Raw genomic sequence first — 20,070 nt, forward strand, 5'->3', positions numbered from 1 at the left:
ATACGGCGAGTATATAACAAACTCTGTATTTTGAGTGGAAATGTTAGGGGGTCGTCTTATACGCCCAGTCGTCTTATACGCCGGCAAATACGGTAGTTCCTTTACATAAGTATAAAGTACCATGATTCTCCCCCTCTTCTCACATTACACATATACTTTGTTCATAGTCCAAACACGATTTGTTTTTCCTAATTTACACACAGTATTAGTATTTGAAAACAATGTCAACCTGAGAAAAGAATGAATGGAAGTATGGATTAAATACTATTTAAAAGTAAAATATTATCTTGAAAGAAAGACAAGCAATTATTAAGAAATCCTAACTATTCTGCCCATATATAAGGTAGAGTTAGGAGGCATAAACTGGGTTTGATTCATAGGCGCCTCCTCTACATTTGTTTGAAAACATGGTCAAACTTTAGCTCATGACTTCCATAATCCACAATATAGTACTTGGAGAAACCGCACCCGATTTTTCTACTCCAAACCCCAGGGTCATTGCTCAGTCTAGGCTACCAGCCCTAATCTTCTTTTCCTTCCTACTGGCTCACAAGAGCAGGCCTGCTACCTTCATGGAGTTTCCACAAAGGACTCCCTTCTGTGGGGGCATTTCACTTACCCACCCTCTGCTTCCAGCCAGGCTGGCTACACAGTGATAACAATATTTCCACCTCTTCCTCAGGCAGAAAGCACTTAGACCCTGTTTAATGGTTTAACATCTATTAACTTTGGAAAAAACAGGAAAGCAGTAACAAAACCTTCCTCAGAAGGTATCAAAAACTTTGTGGACTTCTGACCTTTATTATGCTAAAGATGCCCTCCATCCTGTATCTCTTCTTCTGAGTGGGAACCCAGGAGATATAATCAAACCAAAATTTAGGTAAGGTAAGCTATTCGCATAATAAAGAACTCCAGGTAACATGGCCTCAAGTCCAAAAGTGATCTATTAGACTTACTTCCCTACACGTCTTTGACTTGAGTGCAAGCCTATTTACATTTTTCTTGATATGGGAAACGGGAGATCAGCTTAGAAAAAGTCTCCTAACTAGGCATTTCTAAATTGTGTCCCTAAGAACAATACACTCCTTGAAAAAAAGCTTCCTGGTCAGACTCACACTCTAATGCTCTCTTTGAAGGTCACAATAACATTAATGAATCAATGGCCTTGAGAAGTCACATAATAATGAAACCAATTTAACTTTAATTCAAACATTTCTCAAACATACTTGAACATGGGGAGGCCCCTTTTCTGTGTTTTCTTTGGCCCTCTTTTCTTAATAGCTTTCAGTGGTTCCACAGGGAGCAGAAGAGACATCCATTTATCTCTTCCATCTTACTGTTACACAATTCATTGCCAATACCTGAGGGGTGGTCCCTGTTTCTCAGCTGTACAAGTGGCACAACACAACCAACATGGCTCAGACGACTGAGCACGGATTACGTGCAAAGACTCTGCTGGATTCTGTGGGAAATGCAAAGACAAGGAACCAGTTCTTGCCCTTCCCTCCGGAAGTTCAGCTTTTAGCCATTTGGTTCTGTATCTTAAAAGGAACTTGGACTCAAAGTTCACTGTCTACTGAATTCATTTTCAGTCCTAGGGTTCACACAGATCCTTTGCTGTACGACTATTCCAGGTGCAATAGCTTTGCATATGACAGGCCTGTACTCGGAATCCAACTGTTACTAATAGCGTGACCCCAATCATCGCAATTTTTAAATTAAGAGGGGGATGCCTTACGGTTTTCTTTGGTGTCCTGGAGGGGGTCTGTAGGGACGATTTCACAGAAGAGCGTAGGTTCCTGGACACACAATCTGGTGTTCTCCTTCGAAGGGGAGGCGTGGAAGCTTCTTCCTCCTCATTGCTAGAGTATGAAATCTTTGCTGCCAGCAGAAGCTCTCCATCTTCCTGGTCACTGTCATTATTATCTAAAAACCTGAAGGGTGGGATGCATTATTTTCCGATATTTAGTGTCTGAAGTCTAAGGAAGAAGCTCCCTAACAGATCAGTGTGCGTTAGGTGTTGCAGGATCTCGCCCGTGCTAAGCAACATCGGAAGTGCTCCTTGCTACTGTAACTTCCTTGCTACTGAGGTGCTATGTGAAGGGCTTTATTTATATTATTTTGTGATGTGTATATTATTAGAGGATTCAAAAGGTTAAGAAAACTTCCCAAGGTTACACTGATAGGAAATGACAGCTCCGTTTCAAATTTGAGTCTATCAGAATCAAAGTTCATGCTTTTAGGTGCCCTACTAACAGTCTTGTTAGATGTGATGATTATGGGGCCCTGGGAGCCACGTAAGCCTGGGGCAGTGTTTCTTGCCCCTTTCAAACTATGAGATTTATGGAAAATGAACATAATTCCAGACATACTAGTTAAAAGGTGAATTTCAATGGAATAGCAAATAACAAACAAGAACTATAAGAGACTTTAAGAAATAAAATTATAGATATCATAGATGGCAGTGATGTTTTTCTGCCTGCCCACGAGCACTCTTACCGAAGCTGTTGCCTAATCCGATTCAAAGTCAAGAGAGAACTCTTTCTGCGGAAACGACGGGTGGTAGAGGTAGTTTCATCCTGAGCTTCTTCGGTTCCTTTTGTCTCCCTGCAAGATATCATAGCAAGATTATAGAAAGAAGTTTGGGGAAGTAGGGATCAGCAGCAGGCACTAGAAGATGGTCAAGGAGGCCTGACTGGTTCCTATTCTTCTCCTACTTTGGGAGGAGCTAATCACACTTTGCTAAAAAGTTTACAATTAAAGTTTGACTCAAACCCAGAGATCAAAGTTTGCTTAAAGCTTATCATTTAAATCAGACTTACCAAGCCTCCCCTTCCCTTCGCCCCCCACAACTAGAGACCAGAATATACTAATCCCAGGCAGTTTCTTGTCCTCTTTTTTTTCTGACACATCTATGAATTCACTGTCCACCCAGGCTCAAGGCTAGCATAAATGCAGCTATATATTAAATACAAAGCATTTATCAAGCAAACCTATTATGAGCTAGGTGTTGGAGTTTCTGAGCGGGAAACGCTGAAATGTATAATTTCTGCTTCTCACATTTTTTGAGCAGCCCATTATATACACTCTCTAGTGTCAAACTGCAAACTTTGTTCTAGATGCATTATCTTCTTATACTATTACGTATTTGAGAATGGTTTCCAGTTGTTGTTAATTACTAAGAAAAAAACTATTAAAATGTGGCAAAGAACTATAGCAAGTAATGAAATCTAGGACTGTGCAGCAACTCAGGTTTGGGAAATTATCTTCAGGAGAAGTGATACTTAAACGACAGCAGAGTATACCAGAATCATCCAAAAAGCACTTCAAAAATGCAGATTCCTGGGCCCAAACATTTCAAAATTGATTTCCTCTGCTTAGGAAGAGCCTCAGAAATCTATATTTTGGAAAAGCTGGTGATTCTGTGACACATTTAGACTTACGACCTGCTGCTCTAACTTCGTTTACTGACCCACACCACACATTTCACATCATGAGCAGAATCACGATTTGCTCGGTGGGAGGAGGCAGGGTTACGTCCTGGTCACCTCTTTTCGATCTTTTCTGGTTTCAGAATCACAGAAGGCACCGCCAAGGGTCTCTTTCCTCCTCTGGGAGAGAGAAGTGTTCTTTCCTCACTAATCTCTGTGGTTTTCAAAGGGGGGCCTCGGGCTCTCAGGATCATGTGACATTCCCGTGACGCTGCCTTGTCCTCAGTGCGAGAGCGTCGAAGCTCTCTAGTTTTCTCAGGGGTTTTCAGAGCCGGAGACAAGGTCTGAAGTACATCAGGCTGAGACCTCTTAGATGGTGTAGTGGTCGCAGAGAAGGCCTTTTCCCATTTAGTTCTTTTGGGAGAATGTGAAGAGGTCCACAATTCCTGGGAAATCTTAGTGTTAGGTGTCCTAGGGAAACCTAAGTCCAAGAGAAATCACAATGTGTGACTTTTATAAGTAGCACTATACACACCCTCAATCTCATTATAGCTAAATTTGTCCACTGAAGTTATACAAAGCCATGAGTTATCCATATTTTGAACTATTTCACTCTTTTTTTACCCAGGTCAGGTAGCTATATTATTTGTAGTCTCTCTCCTAAATTCCATGGATGATTTTCCTAGTTAGAACCATAAGTCAACTATTAAATCAGCTTTTATAGATAAATGTTTAATCAGATTTCTCTGAAGAAATCTACCAGAACAGTGGTTTTCAACCAGGGGTAATACTGCACATCCTCAGCCTCCCAATCAACAGCATTTGAAAAAATGTACACCAAGGCCTAGATTTTCCTTAACCCAGATTATATCTACCAATAGAGAGAAGATGGATCCCTGGGGGCAATCAGCTGGGTTTAGTGAATACACAGAAACAGTCTGGATTTGCTCCTCTCTCACCATGACCACAGGCACCAAGAACCCAGGCATTCATTCACAGGCATCAATTGAGCTGCTACAACGTGCTAGGTGCTTGGAGGAAACATAAGTTGAATGAGACAGTCCTGGTCCCGAATCAGAAGACACTCTAGTGTATCAAGGGAGATGATATACATGGATGCCTATAATATGAAGTAAAATAACTGTCCGACCTCACCTAAATGCTAATAAAGACAGCTTTTGAGATAGAGCTTGAAAGAAAGGCAAAATTTCAACAGAGTTGAACAGAAAAGGGATATGAGATGAATAAATGAGATCGATGTGAGCTAAGGCAATGAGGCAGGAAAGCACTGGGCATGAAGGAGTTCTCTTTAGTCACCACACATGGTATGTGGGGAGTAGCTACAGAAAAGACAAGAAGAGCCATCTAGTACCTGTATGTGAATGTTTACAGTGGCGTTCTTCATAATCACCCAAAGCTAGGAAGAACACAAAGGTCCTTAAGCTGGGAGTAGATAAACTATGATAAATCCATATAATGGGGTGCTACATAGCAATAAAAAGGAACAAATTACTATATATTCAACAATATGGCTGAATCTCAAATGCACTATGCTAAGTTAAAGGAGTCAGACTCAAAAGGCTACATACAGTATGCGTCTATCTATATGCCATTCTGGAAAAGGCAAAACTATAGACAGAAAACAGATCAGTGGCTATCAGGGGCTGGGAATGAAGGGAAGGGCTGGTTGATTACAAAAAAACACAAGAGAATTTGGGGGTGATGGAACTGTTCTGTATCTTAATTATATTGGTAGTTACACAGCTCTATGTGTATGTAAAAATTTATAGAACTATATACTAAAATGGAAAATTTTGCTGTTTATAAATTATACCTCAGTAATCCTGACTTTAAAAAGTTATCTAGGGCCAGGTCTTAGAGGTCTTTGAAAATGAAGCTAAAATTATTAAATATTTTGGTAAATATGAGGACAACTCAGGTCTTGATTAATATAAAAATGTCCCAATGTCCTGGCCTCCCTCATACCTCATTTTCCCATTTTTCTGTCAAAAACAATTTATCCAAAATATTTTAGTCATATCCTCCCTCCTCCAATTATATATCTGTGTCAATTTCTTACTCTAAATTTCAACGTCCTGCAAAATCAACAGTAAAAAAAAACTGCAATTTCTGAATGGCAATATTATAGATTATTTCTTTAATAATTTTTCTAAATGTTTTATATATTTGTGTTCAGCTCCTAAACACACATTGGCATGTACACAAAAATTTCAAAAGGACTAATGACACATAACAGGATGAATGCTCAGAACAGCCAGAGTGGCTTTCAGATACATTATAAGGGAAAAAAGTAAGACGGAAAAGAATATATCCAGTGTGCTACCCTACTAAATACTACTGAATAAGAAAGAATGGAAAATAAAATTATATGTTTATATTTATGTATGTGTGTGTCTTGATATATATCTGCTGATTTTTGCGAAAAACATAGGAAAGATAAACTAGAAACTAATAAAATCAATCAGCTACAAAAGATGGTAGAAATAGGATACCAGGGTAAAGAAAGGAATGGGACTTCTCTGAGTATGCTTGTTTTAAATAGTTTTGACTCTTTAACCATGTTAATGTTTCGCATGTCTGAAAAATTAAATGAAAAATGGGAAAAGTCCTAAAACTTAAACAGAAATAAAAGAACCAACTGTATATCACCAATAATATAACCATCAGAAGAAAAACTTTAATCAAAGTAACTATTTCCTCAGTGGAATATATTCTACAGGTATAAAGCACTGCAAATAAAATTTGAACTTCACTTGGTTAAGTTTCTGCTGGTAGTAGTATTGGTATAGCTATTGTGAAACTCTTTTGTATGTACCAGGATTGCTCCCGAGAACCACGGCTCTTCTTCCTGAAGGAGATACCATTATGGATTATGGGAAGGAGGGAAAAGAGCCCTGTGGTCAGCAGACTAGAAGTATCAGTATGATTTCAAGAGTTTTAAAATATATGTATTTCTTAGGTCTTTCACTAGGGGTCTAAATGTAATGTTACTTAGTAGCAGAGATCTTAAATAGGTCAATCAATACAGGGAGGGCTCATTATCACTAATCATACAGAAATACAATAATGATATACCATCTCACACCTAGTAAGATGGCTACTATCAAAAACAAAAAATAGCAAACGTTGGGGAGGAGGTGTAGAAATTGAAACCCTTGTGCATTGTCAGTGAGAATGTAAAATGGTACAGCTGCTATGGAAGACAGTATGGTGGGTCCTCAACAAATTAAAAATAGAATTACCATATGATCCAGCAATTCTACTTCTGGATATATATCCAAAATGAAAGTAGAAACATGAGCAGGTATTTATATACCTGTATTCATAGCAGCATTAGTCATAATAGCCAAAATGTGGAAGTAACACAAATGTCCATTCAGATGAATGAATGGATGAACAAAATGTGGTATATACCTACATGCAATTCAGCCTTAAAAAGACAAGGATTTTGAAATGTGATACAACATGTAGAAACCTTGAGGATATCATGCTAACTTAAACAAAGCAGTCAGAAAGGGACAAATACTGTATGATTCCACCTATATGAAGTACCATGAGTGGTCATATTCAGAGACAGAAAGTAGAATGGTGGCTGCCAGAGGAAGGGGGAACGGGAAGTTATTGTTTAATGGTTGGCAGATGATGGTGATGGTTGTATATCAAAATGAATATACTTAATGCCACTAACCTGTACACTTAAAAATGATTAAAATGGTAAATTTTGTTACGTATATTTCACCATGTCCATTCAGTGCCTGGCCCACTTCTGAACTAACTTAATACTGTTGCATGAATTAATATTTTATCATATTGCTTTAGCCTCAGTATTATCCACTGTGACCCATTCCACACTTACTGCCAAGCTCTAGCCTCTTCCTTGCCCTTGGGGTGACAGGGTGTATAGGAGTTTGGTGAGATTTGGAGGTAGAGTGCCTCGATTCAATCCTTTTGACCATATGCTCTGCTGTGGTCCAAGACGGGCTTTCTGTGCTCTTAGTCTTGGCTCCCACAGGCTTCTGGCATCTAGGACTGCCTTCTTGTAGCTTATCCAATTCCGCAAATAGTTCTGGAGATAGTGGTCTGAATTCCTTCTCATTCCAAGATAGTTTCACAAAGAGTGTCTTCTCATTTTTCAGATCCGTAGGTATCACTGCATCTGGTGCTAAAGCTATTACCTGAATTTAGGAAGTATAGATGAATAGGAATAAATAAGGACCAAAAGAGCCAAGGAATGGTCCATGAGAGCTATGATTAAAAAGCATCTAAGGGCTGGCCGAGTGGCGCATTGGTTAAGAGTTGGCTTGGGATGCCAGCTCTGAGCAGCAGGGCCCGGGTTCAGATCCCACATATGAGGGCCAGTGACGCTGCACCCTTTACAACTAAGATGGTGAACAACAGCTCGACCTGGAGCTGGGCTGTCCTGAGTCACCGGCGACAGCGTAGGCTGCAGTGGGGCTGGCCAGCAGTGGGCGTGAGCTTTCGTGAGCTGCCGTGAGCCACCATGAGTGGCCGTCCAATGGCTGGCGGGCAACTGCCTCACCCGGGAAGAGCACAATGATAAAACCAACATGGGCCAGTGAAGCTACGTCCTCCACAACTAGACTGAACAACAAAAGGACAGCAACTTGTCTGTCCCCCTTCCCCAATTCCCCAATAAAATCTTAAAAAAAACACACACACAAAAAATTTAAGTCTGTATCCTTACCTGAAACATTAGTTTTCCAAATTAAAGAGGCACAGACACGGCATAGCATATTTCCGCAGTCTTCCTCACTGATAGCCATACCCCATGTTGCTTTCTTTTCCAGGCCATGCTATTCAGCCATGCCAAATTCCCCCACAAAAACTTCTCTAAGCATGCTCCCCTGCTTAATAGTCTATAATGGCTCTCCACTATAGCAAGATCAGAGTACTGAAATTGATTTTCAATGCCTTCTAAAATCTGGCCCCATTTTATAGTGCTCAGTACTCTTCAAAATGGCCTTCCAGCGCGAGTCGAGCTTCGCTTGTCACAGTCCTGCTCATTCCAACCATTGTGCTCCTGCCTAAACACTTTCTTCTCTCTGCCTTTCCTAATCTACCCATCTTGCTACTTCAACTTCTATATCTGCCTTTCATTCCTTCACTCATTTAACTTGGCATATGCTATGCTAGGCCCACAGATTTGAAAAACCTGACGTAGTCATGCCAGACCAAAGTCTCTCTGCACTACTATTAAACTGACAACCTAATCACCACGCGACCACACTTCACATCATGACCTAATCTCATTTTGGGCCTGAAGTAGCTCGAGGAATAACCCATATCTTAGTATCCAAACCAGTGTCTCAATTCAGCCTACAGCGCAATAAAATCTGATTTACCATAAAATAATATAACTAAAATTTGCCTGTAGCAACTAGCACTCTTTGTGCTGATTTACTGAAAGTGAAGTCCTCTTTGAAGCATTTCAGCCTCGCCATGTTTTGTGCCTGCCACAATCACAGCTAAATATAATTTCCCACTGAGGTACATCTGCTAATTCCTGTTCATCCCTCAGGTCACAACCTAAATGTCACTTCCTCCAGGAGGCTCCTAACACATGGTAAGTGTCTCAATAAATATCTGTTCAAATAAAGTGGGCAGACAAGCAGAGAAGATGACAAACAGCAAAAAGCTCATTTCTGTGGGGTAAATTGCAGCCAGTAGTATCTTTGAGGCCATGCAGTTTAGGAGGCAGCCAGAAATAAACCTCAAGATAGAATTGAGAATCAAGGCATCACTTACCCGCACAGAGCCAATGATGGTCTCGACATTAATGTTGCTGTCACAGGCAGGGTAGTCATACCAGAATACCTCCTGTTCAGCAGGCTTTCGGCCCAGCAAATGCTGTTTATAGACAGGGAGTTCACAGAACCGGATAAACCATTGAACTCTAGCACGTTTCTTGGAATGAAGTTCAAAATCTAGGAGTGAGAGGTGGAAGAGGGAAGGTTAAGAAAATGAGAGAACATTTGACTAAGCATTTTGTGCTAAACACTGTGCTAAGTGCTTGATGATACTTGATTAACACAGTGTTTTTAATCCCCACAATAACCCTAACTAGGGCTATCCCCCTTTTATTGGCAGAGTAATCAAGTTACAGGGACCTTAAATAATTTGTCAAAGGTCACTGGACCAACCAGCAGCAATCTGACTCAACCCAGTACCCATGCACTTCTCACTTTGCTCCGCTTCCTAATGGTTCTATCAGTCATCAGAGAAATTACAAAAGGCATTTGAGAGGAACAATTTTAATCACGGGCACTGCGCAAATCTTGCAAATCAGTGATTATAAAGAGCAGAAAAACAAAACTCCTGGCAAGAATCTGAGCATCAGCCACTTAGATGACTTCTGAAAAAATATGCTTGCAATCTTCAGTTTTATCGTTGTAATATACCATTAATATCGTTCATTATCAGCCTTAGATTCAAGTGAAAGGACATGCACTCTGGTGCCATCATGATCATCACCTCTTCTCTTCCTTAGCCATCTTCAGAGAAAGGCTGAAGCCATCCAATGGAGCACCACACAAGGATTCTAAAAACTGTACACAAGGGCCAGTACTTCAAATACAAAAGCCCATACTGCTGAGGTGCTCCCCTAGTGGATGTTAGCTTAATGAGGTTTTCCTCCATATTTGTCAAATATTCTTCCTATCTCTGTAATGTAAAAACACCTTTACCCGCTCACTCTATCAGTTCCTTTTAGTCATACAAACTGCCAAAGGACTAACTACTTCTTCATTCCTCTTCTAGCTCTTGGAAGAGGCAGTTTATATAGTTTCAAATTGCTAGCTTTCCTCTTAATCCTCCTTTTGGAGCTCTGCCCCATTCCCATCTTTCTTTACTCTTCTCTACTTTGCAGAGGGTTTAATGCTCAGAAAATCAGCTGAAGCAACAAGTGAGGACTTGCAGGATCTGGTTAACACTACTTTCCTTTTTGTTCCTCCAGCCTTAGCAGCAGTAGTGGCTTTCTTTAACTTACTGATCTCTGGTAAACACCATCTTTTTTCCTCTCGTCTTTTCAACACTTACACATAAGTCTCTCTGGGTAAAACACCTGAAGCGTTTTTGGTTTTTTCCCCTCCTGACTGAACATCAACTGATATACATTCCCAATCCAATTTACTTCCGCCCTCATTAAAAAGTTGCACTTGCAAAATTCATTACTAACTTCCTCATGCCAAAAATTAAAGGACAAGTCTCCATCATACAGCAGATCACCTGTTTTTTAATTCCCACTTCTTCCTGAATTCATCCTTTCACTCCATTCTAAACATCCGGCCATTCTTACCCACTCCTAAAAATAACAGAAAAGCTAAATTCTTGAGCCCCCAATCCCATTCTTTCCAATACTGCTCTAGTGAGTCAAGTTCACTAGATGGGAAGGGTACAGCTAGTGCTTAAGAGAATCTAGAATCAGAATCTAGGTTCACACTGTATATGCTGCTGTGAACAGAGGAATCAACAACTGCCCCTCTTCCCCATCACCTAGCAACTCCCAATTATTCATGACAAGGAATAGTTTTCATGCAACCCAAAACTCACCATCTTCAAACAGCTCAATCAGTTTAGCAACATATGGATTTTCATCATCATCCCCTTCAACCAACACAAACTGTCCAACTTGGATGTGAATCTTAGTTGAACAATGTTCTAATGTCACACTCATTTCTCTAGGAAGTAACAGAGAAACGTTAGGAAATCACCTAGGATGGGCCAAGTTCTTCAGACCCCTGGGCTCAGAGGAAAGTGCCCTCCAACTGGAAAATCCCTTACATAGTTTCTTTCTGCAGACCAATTCTCCTACTAGGAAGCCAATTCACATGCAAGAGTAGACAAAATGGATTGAATGAATTGTTTTAGCATGAATGATTAATCCAGAGGCTTTAACATGAACCTTACTTCTCTCATTTATGAACAAAGAACACCAAAGTCTTCCCAAGGCATGAAAGCTGCCCAATATTCAAATGTCCAGAAATCTCTAGGGCTAGGAAGACATAGTTATCATGCAGTATTACACAGAACCCACCTTAAATAGATATGACATTATCGTACACATCACATTTTATTAACCTGACATACTGTGACCTCCTGTCATTAACTGCTGTATTTATCCTACCCTCTTCCTGCATAAAACAAAACCTCTTCTTACAATCAATCCATATTTACTGTCCCTCAATCGTCAATCTATCATAACTAGAACAGGCTCGATACAAGCTATTTAGAGTTTAGCCTGAAGAAGTATTTCCAAGACATGCAAAGTGATACAGGCCAAACAAGTAGCACCCCCACTGAAAAACTGAGTTTTCTTTCTTATGGGGATTTTAAGTTTCCTTTTCTTTCAAGTTTCCTTTTTCCCAGTTTTTGGCTCCTCTCCCCCTGCTTGATTGTTTTGTAAATCAGTTTCTTAATCCTAAACAATAGATTGTTTTTAATCTGAATCAAAGAAATTTCCTATCCCCTGCTTGACTGTTTTGTAAATCAGCTGTCTTTAATCTGAATCACAGGCATCTCCTGCCCCCTGCTTTAGATAATTACCTTAAAATTTTTGATTTATACTTGCTAATTGTAATCATTGAAGCCTAATATTCTTTCCAACCCATTCTGGGCCCAGCTGCTGGAGAACTGATACCCCCTGAGTAACCAGTTAAATGGCTACAAGCTCCATTCGAACTGATGGGTTTTCCATCACGTAGCCACCCAGCATCAATAGCTTGGAGCTCTGCTCTTTAAGCCAACACTTTTAAATTTATTAATTAAAATCTATTTTTCCTCATTCAGGGGCCTTGGGGATACAGATGATACCCGAGCAAGATTACCAGTCCCAACCAAAGAAGCCAACACAGTCTTCCAGGCGGATCTCAAGACCCCTTCCTCTCATCTAAGATCAGATAGGGCTAGAGTTCCGTGAATCCCCCCAATAGGCTGGGACAGCTCTCCGCCCCTGCCCAGCAGGAAGCAGATACAGAAGAAAAGACCTCCTGTCCCTCAGCTTCCCATAGAGATTTTATGGGGATCACATCTCTCAGGGGGAAAACAAGGGAGGCAGTTAGAGACAGGCATTCGGTCTCTGCATTCCTGCACATCCAACACAACCCACAGAATGAGACCCTCCAAAAGACCTTCCCTCTCCACCCAAAACTTCCCCTTTTCATTCATTGTAATTGTCTACCTCTATGAGAAAACAAATAGGTACAAAATACCCAACTAGATTAAACTAGTCACTCACACCTGCGCAGTAAAGACCACAACGACCTTCATTTCACCTGAGCCTCATTATACCGTTATTATAATATCATACATATGCCCGGAAGTTCATTAATATCATATAACAGACTAAATTCTGGGAATGAACATACGCAGTCTAAAGAGATGAGGTAATAGCCTGTTGCCAATCACAGGTGTCCATCAAGTGGTCCCATGCCCACAGAGAAACAGCCCATTCTAGAGAACAAAGGATAAAAACTACAAGTCCTGGCCAGTCAGGGCCTTTTGAGCTCCTTCCTTTGCTTGGCCCGCTCCAAACTCTTTGGAGTGCACTTTCTCTTCTAATAATGGCCCTTGAACCATTCTCTACTGCTCGGGCCTGCTTCTACTTCTTTGAAGTGTTCTTTTTCTTCTAATAAATTACTCTTTCACCACTTTACTTCTGTGTCTCATTCAATTCTTTGCTCGATAAGCCAAGAACCTGGATACTGCGCCAAGAAGAGCCTGCTTTCTGGTAACAAAAGTATTCTATCACTCACTTGTAGGTTTGATAGTGTAGTTTTCGATCCAACAATGGCCTGCCAACCCACGAATAAGTTCGTCTGGTATTCAGCCTTGTAGTGTAGTATGCCATGGCTCCTGTGTCAATTAAAAGTCACTACTTCTGAGTTAATGTGATAATGCTTTGACGGATTCTATAACACAGTACCTGCCTTCAATGAGTTCAGCCTTTTTTTCTGCCCCAGCAATACCCTCACACATTACAGACTTAGAAAACATTTTCTTTGAGGTTGCCTTCAAGCCACCAGCAGAGCACCACCCAATTAGCCCCACAAGCAGCACACCCATTAGGCAGTCTCAAAGGGCACCAGAGCCCACTGGGGTGAATCCTGCTCAGTAGGGTAAGACTTCCACACAGCAGCCTATAAGTTATGGACCTGGCCAAACCCCACAGCCAGTGAGCCTGAGGGTCAATCCCACCCACTGACAAGCCAATAGCAATCGAGGCTCAACTATAACAAAAGAGCACATGCAACCCATAAGGGATACTCCTGGAGCACCTGGCACATGTGACCAGGGGCACTGTGCTACTGGGCCCCACAGGGCATCTACTACATAAGGCCACCAGGCCAGGAATGGGAGCTATTATTTTAAAGAAAAGGGGTGAAAAAAATAACTATGTTTATAACACCACCATCTTCTTCCCCTCCCCCCGCCCCCAGAGAATTATGAAGAAATACAGAGTAAGTTTAAATAATCAATATCAGGAATAAAAGTGGGGATATTATTACAGAGTCTACAGATACTAAAAAACAATTAATGAACAACTCTGTATTTTAAAATTGAATCAATAATTAAAAACTTTCCCACAAAGACAACTCTAGGTCCAGCTGGGTTTCACTGGTTGATTCAAACCGAATACTTAAGGAAAAAAGTAACATCTATCTTATACAAATTCTTCCAGAGAACAGAAAAGAGGAGAAAAGAAAACACCTTCCAGCCCATTTTATGAGGCCAGCGTAACCCTGATATCAAAGTATGACAAGGGCATTAGTAGAAATAAAAATTGCAGCCCAATCGCATTTATAAATACAGGTGCAAAAATCCAAAGCAAAATGTTAGATAAATGAATATAGAAATATTTAAGAAAGAGGGCTAATATGTAATAATTAAGGTGGGTGCATTCCAGAAATGGAAGGTTAGTTTAACACTCAAAAAAATTTAATCAGTAATGCAACTAATGCACAGTGACAGAAAATAGATCAGTGGTTGCCTAGGGGCCTGCGTGGACGGTTGGGTGGAAGGAAAGGGCCGATAGAGAGGATTACAGATCATGAGAAACTTTTGGAGGGGAATGATAAGGATGTTCATTATTTTGATTTCACTGATGGTTTCACAGGTATATACATATGTGAAAATGATCAAACTATATACTACAAATATGTGTAGTTAATTGTATGCTATTATACCCCATTAAAGTTGTTAGAAAAAAAATAGAAGTGTCACTAACCTGTACTGTTCTGGCAGTTGTAAGGGGTATTTTTCTTTGCAGCTGACAGATCTTAGATATAAGTATTGTGAATAGCTGAAAAGAAATGCTTGTATTAAAGTACATGAAAAAAGACATTTTTACTGACAAAAACAGAAATGAGAATGAAAATTCTAAACATATATGCCAATCTTCTTTGAAATTTGAAAACTGTAATCTACTAGCCCTAATAATAATTCCAACCTAATATCTTAAGTTTAAGTAATTCAGAAATAAACGTTTCTTCTAAATTCAATTCTTTTCTTTGGAACTAAAATTGGACAAAACTGGGGTAAAAAAAATTCTTAAATACAGTCTGACACAATTACTCTGAATTACTGCTAAGGGGACCAATAATTTCAGTCTATGTTGAAAACAACAGAATTAGAATAGCATGTTAACATCCTGATTAAACAAGCTGGTTTCCTCAAGTCAGTAGCATTATGTCCTACATTTTACTCAGGAACATTTTGACCCATAAGATTTTCTGCTTTTATAAAGGTTATTTTTAGTATACTTTGTGGAAACTAGTTAGCAAAAAAAAAAAGAGAAGATACTGAGTCACAAGTAAATACACAGCTTACAAATGATGCCTGAATGATTGCCATTAAGAACTAGTTAGCAAAAAAAAAAAGAGAAGATACTGAGTCACAAGTAAATACACAGCTTACAAATGATGCCTGAATGATTACCATTAAGAACATCAACAGTATAATTCACAGTAGAGTACTATTAAAGTCAATCTAAATTCAATTAAATACATGGTAGAAATCAACAAACAGCAAAGAAGACTGATGAGTGAAAACAAGTAGAAGACTTGTGCTCAAGAAAAAATGAATTTGGATTTATATGATCTTTTGGTAAAAGTGTCTGATTCAATAAATGTTCAAGGAAATATATAACATTAACTTACCTTCAATATATGTTCCTTTTAATGGCTGAGGTAGTACAGAACTGTTCAGAAGTAAACTTGTAACCTTTCCTCAATGAATCTGGCAAAATAGGCTGCGATACAGATAAAAGATGCAAGTAAACTGAAATACTCACTAAACTCTGTCATTAAAAAAAAAAATTGGAATGTCAGGGAGTGTTTTGAGGCAAGCTGGTATCTCTCAGCAAACTTTCTACAACTTTTAAATAATCTAACTATAAGATAAATGGCCTGATTTGTCATTTTGACTATGACATTTGGTTACACTCATACAATGATTTCATTTTTTGAAACCAAAAATTGGCGTACAGAAGGACTACCTCCATACCAATAAGGTACTCATGTATACCTAAGGCATCAAATCCATACTCTCAATTCCTTTAAATCTAGACCATATTTTAGCTTAATAAAGCAAACATCCCCCTTTAAAACCAAGTCAAGATAAAATTTAACATTCCTTTTCTAGATCATGAGCTGTGTTCAATGAGACCAGTACAGTAGTCCCACTTACCCTCAGGGGATACATTTGAATACTCCAGTAGATGTCTGAAATCGTGGATACTGAACGCTATATATACACTATTTTTTCCTATACATACATACCTATGACAAAGTTTAATTTATAACTTAGGTACAGTAAGACATTAACTACTAATAATAAAACAGAACAATTATAAAAATATATTGCAATAAAAGTTATGTGAATGTGGTCTTTCTCTCAAAATATCTGAAAACCAATTTGATAAATGGATCCGGCTAACCAGTTAGTAGCACATACAGCATGGATAACACTGGACAAAGGAATGATTCAAGTCCTGGGCGGGATAGAGCAGGACAGTGCAAAATTTCATCATGTTATTTAGTATCATGTGCAATTTAAAACTTATGAATTTTTATTTCAGGAATTTCCCATTTAATATTTTTAGACCGCAGTTGAAACAGGTAACAAACCTCAAAAAGTGAAACTGCAGATAAGGGGGGACTGTGATGTATACATATGTGTATGCAAAAGTGGGTGATTCACCCTAGGCTGAGCAGGCAGGGGGTATAGAAAGAAGTCTATCTGGGTCTGAACTGCATAACCTGCTCCAGGCCTGCTTTTCCAAATCTCCAACAGACCAAGGCTGTTAGTGCCCTCAGACTTATGCAGTTGCTGTCCTCTCTTCATGCAAATTCTTGCAGAGAAGGCTCAGATCTCATCTGCAATGAAACTTCCTCAGAGAGGCCTTCACTGATACCCAATGGAAAGCTACTCCTCCACACCTTTACTACCCACCCCCTTCAAGGTCATGTTCCTTTATACCACCTTATTATTAAAGCAGTAACCACTATGTTAATTTTCTATTTATTGTGTTTCCCACATTAGAATGTTAACTTCCAAAAGAGCAGGGACCTTGGGACCTTGTCTATCTTGTTCATAACTGCATCCCCAGGGCCTACGTTAGGACTTGGCACATAATAGGTGAATGAACAAATGAATGAAATGAATGAAAATAATTAGGACAATACCAAGTGTTGTAAAGATGTAGAGCAGCCACAACTCTCATACACTGCTGGAGGGCACCACAATTGATAAAACTATTTTGTTAAATTGGTGCTATCTATTAAAGCATGCATATCCTATGACCCAGCAATTCCAACAAAATATACCCAGAAAAACACACATCATCAAGACATGAGCCAGAATGTTCATAGCATCATTATAATGAAATTAAATGAAATTAAACCAACTACAGGGCCGGCCAAGTGGCACTTTCGTGAGCTGCCGAGCGCCCAATGGGCTGTCCAATGGCCAGCAAGCAACTGCCTCAATAGGGAAGAGCACAGTGATAATAACAACATGGGCCTGTGAAGCTACATCCTCCACAACTAGACAAAAGAACAAGAGGACAGCAACTTATCTGTTCCCATCCCCGATTCCCCAACAAAATCTTTAAAAGAAAAACAAAAAAACAAAAAACTAACTACAATTGCACACAAGGTGGGGAAAATCTCACAAAATAACAATGAGCTGAAGAAATCAGCAAAATACATACTATATTGATCCCATTTATATAAAGTTCAAAAAGAGGTAAAAGTAACCTCTGGTGTTAGAAGTCAGAATAGAAGATAACCAAGGTGGCTGAAAGGGAGCACAGTTGGGGACGGCAGTGCTCCTGGGATGCTGGTCATGTTGTTTCTTGATCTAGATGCTGGTTGCATGGGTATGTTCTTTTTAGGAAAACTCACTGACATGCTATTTCTAAAACTGGCAGATTAGCTCAAAAGATTATCAAGTAAAAAATTTAAACAACTAAAAAAACTCATTGAGCTGCGCATTTCTGATGTGTACTTTTCTCTATGTGTGCTATTTTTCAATGAAAAGTTCAAAAAATTAATCAGGAGTCCTGAAGAGGCAGCAGAGGAAAATCATAGCAGGTGTCAGGTCTCTTTGCACTGTTTCCCACTTTCTTACCCTCCACCAGCATTTCATCCCATCCACCATCAGCAGAAAGGGTCCCCAAGAGGAGTGATGAATGGGGTGGAAAGACAGGCCTGATTTGGCCTAGCAAAGGCTTTGGCTTCCAGGAGATACCCACTTCATGCTCTCAATATTGCAGATACCAGATATCTGGAACATACATACCACCCAGTCCAGGGGTCACACCCAAGAAAAACAGATAAGGGAGTTGCAGATATTTGAGCCAAAACTCTTGATATATTTATCTCATTTAATCCTCACAATAATCCTAGAACAATGTTAGTACATAGTACTAAGTGCACAATTGGCACACAATAATATTTGCTGAATGAAAGATAGATGCTATTATCAACTTCAAGATAACTTGTTCCAATGCTATGCAGGATGGCACAGCCTTAATTCAACCCCTGAGCAACCAGATTCTAATGACTGCTCTTAACCACTTCATTTTAAGTGAAAGTGGATAACGTTAAATCTATGCCTGAGAGAACTTGCTTTTGGTGTGCTTATTACAATAATTCAGGCTTCCCAGACACTGACTGAGAGGACAAATGGGTCTCAATTTCCTTACCCATAAAATGGGATAATAATATAACCTTCCTTTTATTCAACTAATATTTATTCATCTCCCGCTGTGTGTCAAGCACTGTTCTAGGATTACTGAGGATTAAGTGAGAAAATGCAAAATGGTAAATTCACTCCCTCATTTCCTTAAACCCTTGCTCTATTTGTAAGGGATAGTGGTTCTTTTTTCTTTTTACTAATTTGTTGAATGTTATTAAACTCACATATAATTCACACAAAAATTTTACATTCCATTTCAGGGGATTCATATACCTTCTAAGTCCACATATTGCCCTCTGGTATGATTAAAAACTGTTGCAGAGGGACTTGGTAAAATACGCTCTCACCTCAGAAACTTCTACTGGCATTCACAAGCACCCAGTACCCATTTTTACAGACAATTAAAATCGAAAACTAACATTTAATTATTGCAGTTTTACAGATGGTACGCCAGAAAGAGAATCCTGCATCTCATGCCTCTAAGCCCAGAGCTTTTTCCAAGTGTCAAAACAGAAGGTCCTTCTATTCTAGGGTCAGAAAGTAGAAAAGGTGTCATTAGACTTCTCTCCTATAAAGAATGTGGAGTGGGTGACTGCCCAGCAGTTAAGAGCAGCTCAATTGGAAAAAGACATGGGTAAGAGCCCAAACCGCTTGTTCACTAAATGCGATCTCCGAGACAAGTCTCTCTCTGGGTGCAATAGCTACATCCGTAAAATAGGGTAGTAACTTCTACGGCTCCGACTTCCCGGTGGTGCTTGCTACACTACGGCTCAAAGCAGGAAAACATGCGATGCTTCACAAGGGGAATGCAGACAGAAGGGATGGTTAAGATCAGTAATGATTACTGAGAGTCTCAGGAGGCTGAAGGTAGCAATGCGCATGCTTCTATGCTGTTGGCTTCCGGCTACCCCACAGAAAAATTCGCCGTCTCTGGCGGAGCGGGAAGACTTTTAGCATTCAGGGTGTGGAAAAGGAATGTTCCTAATGGACTTAGAACAGTGCCTGACAATGTGGCTTAGTAAATATCTGTTGGATGAATCAATGACGGAATGAGTCTACAAAGCACAACTGCTTCAGTTCCCGCGGCTCAGGTTCCCCTCCAGCCGCCGGACGCCACACTCACCGGGCGCTGAAATTTCCTGAAGCTAGGCGCAAACCCTCCACTCCCCACCGTCTCCGCTTCTGGAGCTCGTGGAGCTGCAGCAACTCTCGCCTGCACCAGATGGACTCCTCTTGCAGCCACCGAGCCGCACGGCGGAGCGGAAGCCGGCTCCTTGCGAGGAATGGAAACAAGGTGGAGAGAATAAAATTTCGCGCCAAACGTAGTGGCCCCGCCCCCAGGCTGTCTCCACGTTCCGTCACCAGCCAGCCCTCCCGTCCCGCCCACCTTATCCATGACGTA

The 20,070-nt window shown here is 40.0% G+C and overlaps 1 protein-coding gene across 1 annotated transcript in view; it reads right to left on the minus strand.

Annotated features, from left to right (window-relative positions):
• The window catches only part of ORC1 (origin recognition complex subunit 1), a 39,010-nt gene extending 19,007 nt beyond the window's left edge, over window positions 1-20,003 (minus strand). The window contains exons 1-10 of the mRNA XM_019625930.1: window positions 19,792-20,003; window positions 15,626-15,717; window positions 14,695-14,769; window positions 13,223-13,322; window positions 11,022-11,149; window positions 9,219-9,397; window positions 7,309-7,627; window positions 3,549-3,912; window positions 2,500-2,607; window positions 1,739-1,934 (exon numbers count right to left, since the gene is read on the minus strand). Coding sequence (XP_019481475.1) covers window positions 1,739-1,934; window positions 2,500-2,607; window positions 3,549-3,912; window positions 7,309-7,627; window positions 9,219-9,397; window positions 11,022-11,149; window positions 13,223-13,317 — 1,389 coding nt within the window. The 5' untranslated portion in view covers window positions 13,318-13,322; window positions 14,695-14,769; window positions 15,626-15,717; window positions 19,792-20,003. The remainder of the gene's footprint in view (window positions 1-1,738; window positions 1,935-2,499; window positions 2,608-3,548; window positions 3,913-7,308; window positions 7,628-9,218; window positions 9,398-11,021; window positions 11,150-13,222; window positions 13,323-14,694; window positions 14,770-15,625; window positions 15,718-19,791) is intronic.
• Between the last annotated feature and the right edge of the window lie 67 nt (window positions 20,004-20,070).

This window comes from Hipposideros armiger, unplaced genomic scaffold (assembly GCF_001890085.2).
Source record: "Hipposideros armiger isolate ML-2016 unplaced genomic scaffold, ASM189008v1 scaffold_646, whole genome shotgun sequence".
NCBI classification, from domain to species: domain Eukaryota; kingdom Metazoa; phylum Chordata; class Mammalia; order Chiroptera; family Hipposideridae; genus Hipposideros; species Hipposideros armiger.